At 32.3% G+C, this 3,617-nt stretch overlaps 1 protein-coding gene across 1 annotated transcript in view; it reads left to right on the forward strand.

Moving 5' to 3' along the window:
• Positions 1-880: 880 nt before the first annotated feature.
• LOC112019890 (receptor-like protein 15) overlaps positions 881-3,617 on the forward strand; it is a gene marked incomplete at its 3' end in the record, with an annotated part of 12,479 nt that continues 9,742 nt past the window's right edge. Inside the window, 2 exon segments of the mRNA XM_065774426.1 lie at positions 881-1,341; positions 3,398-3,588. Coding sequence (XP_065630498.1) covers positions 969-1,341; positions 3,398-3,588 — 564 coding nt within the window.

The following is a 3,617-nucleotide window of genomic DNA, read 5'->3' on the forward strand; positions in this document are numbered from 1 at the left end:
TTGATTGTTTTCGCTTATTGGCGGGAGAGGACTTCAGGTACCTAGTTTCGCAGATTCTCAAGTAAGGATCAAACACTGTTATCGTGAGGCAAATAGGTGTGCAGATAAACTTGCTAGGAAAGGTGCCATCCAATCTCTGAATCTTATTTTGTATGAAAATCCACCTGTGGATTTATGTGAGCTTGTGGAGGCTGACCTCAATGGGGTTAGTCTTGCCAGGCTGTGCCCTAGGATATTTGTAGCTTCTTAGTTCTTCTTTTAATGTATCCGTTTGACCACAAAAAAAAAAAGGCCTTTTTCTGTACGTCAGAAAAGCCCATGCAATAAAAAACTGTTTTCTCTATTACAAGTTACCGAAAAACATATATGATAAGAAAAGATAATTATTGTTGTTTAAACAATAGTTGAATATTTAAACACCATAGTATGTATTTTCATAATATTTTTTAATTCATATTTATTTTCACAACACTTAAACAATGTTATTAGAAATCTCTTACCGAATGAGTCCTAAAATTTTGTACTTATCTCAAATAAAAGTTTCTTAGAACCATGCGAGGATTTCTGTTTTTTTATATTATTTGTATAATATATAGTATAGTATATACAATATACTATGTTGTTAAATGCACATAACGGATTCCATTAGCAAATGAAAACTAGTCAATTTTAAAAAAGAAAGATTAGATGAACATTGCGAGTTGTGACTTCGCCTAGCCAAACTTTCAAACTAGACGTACGTCTAGTTTGAAAATGATAATAAGCCAAAAAAATTATAATAATAATAATTTTAGAAATAAGAGGATCAAAGTGTAAGTTCACTAAACCTCAAGCAAGTTTTTGTCATTTTTTTCTAAACTTTTCTATATAAGACCCTAGACTAGTGATCAATTTCTCCGTCTTGGGTTCCCACACGAGAGAAGATTTTGCTAGAAACGAAAATAGGTGTTTCTCAATCATTTTTCTCAATGGGGTGGTCTTTAGTGAAGTATTTACTTTGGGCTTTACTTCTTATCGTTCAAATTCATGAACACGGGGCTTGTCTTGAGGAAGAGAGGATGGGTCTGCTAGAATTGAAAACCTTTTTAAAATCCAATGTTAATCATACCAACCACCTCTTTCCGTCATGGGTTAACGATGTAAGGAGTGAGTGCTGTGGGTGGGAGCGGGTCACATGCAATGACATCACTGGTCATGTGATCGAGCTCTCACTTTCCAGTATAATAAATCAGAGTTATTATAATCGTTGGCTCCTAAAAGTGTCTTTGTTGCAGCCTTTCAAAAAGCTAAGAAATCTTGATTTATCTGCCAATGGAATTCTTGGGTGGCTAAAAAATGAAGGTATGTGAGCTCATGCTTTTATTTTCAGACATTTCAATGGCCCAAATGGCCTATTTAGTCTCTTGAGTAGGATTTTGCCTTCAATAGCCTTTTTTTTTACTATTTATTTGTAGATGAGGACTTGGCCTGTGGTCCCTAAAGCCCAATATGTGAAGCAGTAGATGTTTGGCCCTTTAAGCCCAATTCACGTGCGAGATTTGGACTCCTATGCCTAATTGTGTTGTGATCAATTATGGGCTATCGAGTCCATCAAGTCATGCGGTGATACAACTTGGGCTTTAGAACACGTTCTATATTAGTAATGAGCTTTGGGCCCATTTTCTCCAAAAAATATGGAAACCTTTGGACCAAGGTTGAAAACGTGTAACCTTAGGAAATTCTGGGCTTTATGGGCCTTAAACAAATTTGGCCCAATATATATATATATATATATATTTTTCCTGTTTTTTTGCTTGGGCCTACGTGCATGGGCTATCTAATAAAAACATGCCACGTGACATATAAGAAAGGAAAAAGCGTAAATATTGCACCCTTAAGTTTTTGGATGTTTGGATTTTATACCATAAAATTTCAGAATTTGGATTTCACTTTTGAAGTTAGGGGGTGATTGGATTTTACACTCAATTTTTTAGAATTTGAATTTTACCCCCTAACTTTTAGGGGTGTTTGGATTTTACTTCCCAAAATTTAGAGATATTTTAGATTTTACATCTTGAAGTTTATCTAAATTGAGCAAGCTAACACACTTAAATTTAAGCACTTTGGCAATGAAATTTCATGATTCTTGGGTGAGAAAATTTAAGGGCCTCTTTCTAATAACGGTACATCCATATTTAAATTTTGTTCCTCAAAAATACCAAGAAGAATTTTAGACAAAAAAGAAATTTACTAACCAATTTTACCTTTATTGACGTTTCCTTTCTTCATGTTAAAAAGATCACAGAATGCTTCAGTGCAAAACAAAATGCTTGATACATGCAAATGATTTGGGCTAAAATGCACAGTAAAATATGAAATGTGTGTGCCTTCAATATTTACTGTGCATTTGAATGGACAGCTCAGAGTTTTTTTTTTTTTTGATATGATGACAGCTTAGAGTTTGATTTATATTCTTATATGTAAAAGTAATTTTGAATATTAAGTTGTCAACATATATTCTTTTAGGATACAATTGATAACCTAATTTGAATTTCACATTGTAGCTTTTGAAGTGATCCCCAAAAAAAAAAAAAAAAAAAGGAAGTGATATTGAGAATCTTATAAAGAGATAGAGGGGAATGAGATTTTTGAAAAAACTTATAATATAGGGGTAGAGGGAAAAGGATTTTTGAAAAATTTACAATACGGTACACATCTAAATGGCCTAAATCCTTTTTTTTAAATGTCAAAAGGGTCCAACTCTTGAACGTGTAACGCAAGTAATTATTTTGGTTTCCTTTGGTTATTGAATAATTGCTTTACACATATAGTATTTTATTGCTTTTACTTGTGTGTTGATCAATAAACCAGTTCAAGAACACGAAATGATGACAAAAACAACCAATCATTACAAAATTTAATGAATAAATTGTATTTTATATAGTTCATTACTTGTTTTTTCTTATAAATAAGTGTTCATTAAATTAAATTGTAAATTGTTACTTATTTTAATTTTATCCCTTACTCATCCTTTCTCATTAATTGATAGTTGCTACTATTATCGGTGCTTTGTCTTTTCTTAAACAACTACTTCTAACACCTATAACGTTTGGGCCTTGACTTCTGGCTTCAAAAATAAGAAAGGCAGATACAATTGCCAACAATTCATATTTATATGATAAGAGAGCATACCTATGACTTACAACTATAAAACTTGATGCCTATCCCGTATATGAGGATGGTAATAGGGGTGTGTGGTAATTATTTTTCTAGAAAACATATTTGATTCTTTATAGCTCAATTAATTAATGCATTTTTCTTATATTACTATTCTTGTCCTAATGACTAACATGATATGACACTCTTTTAGCATTTTGTTGATAAATTTAACAATGGATTTTTCTTTTCTTTTTTTCAGAACCCAATTGTTTGTCAAAACTGAGCAAGCTAACACATTTAAATTTAAGAGAGAACAAATTTGACAAAGAAATTTTAAGATCCTTAGGTGCCCTCCCTGTTCTTAAATCTTTGGATCTAAGTTACAATAACATGTGGCCTCTTTCTAGCCAAGGTACGTGCATATCAGAATTTTCTTCCTCAAGAATGCCATGAAAAAGTTTAGACAATTGAAGGCTTAT

This window comes from Quercus suber, unplaced genomic scaffold (assembly GCF_002906115.3).
Source record: "Quercus suber isolate HL8 unplaced genomic scaffold, Cork oak 2.0 scaffold_92, whole genome shotgun sequence".
In the NCBI taxonomy this organism is placed as follows: Eukaryota; Viridiplantae; Streptophyta; class Magnoliopsida; order Fagales; family Fagaceae; genus Quercus; species Quercus suber.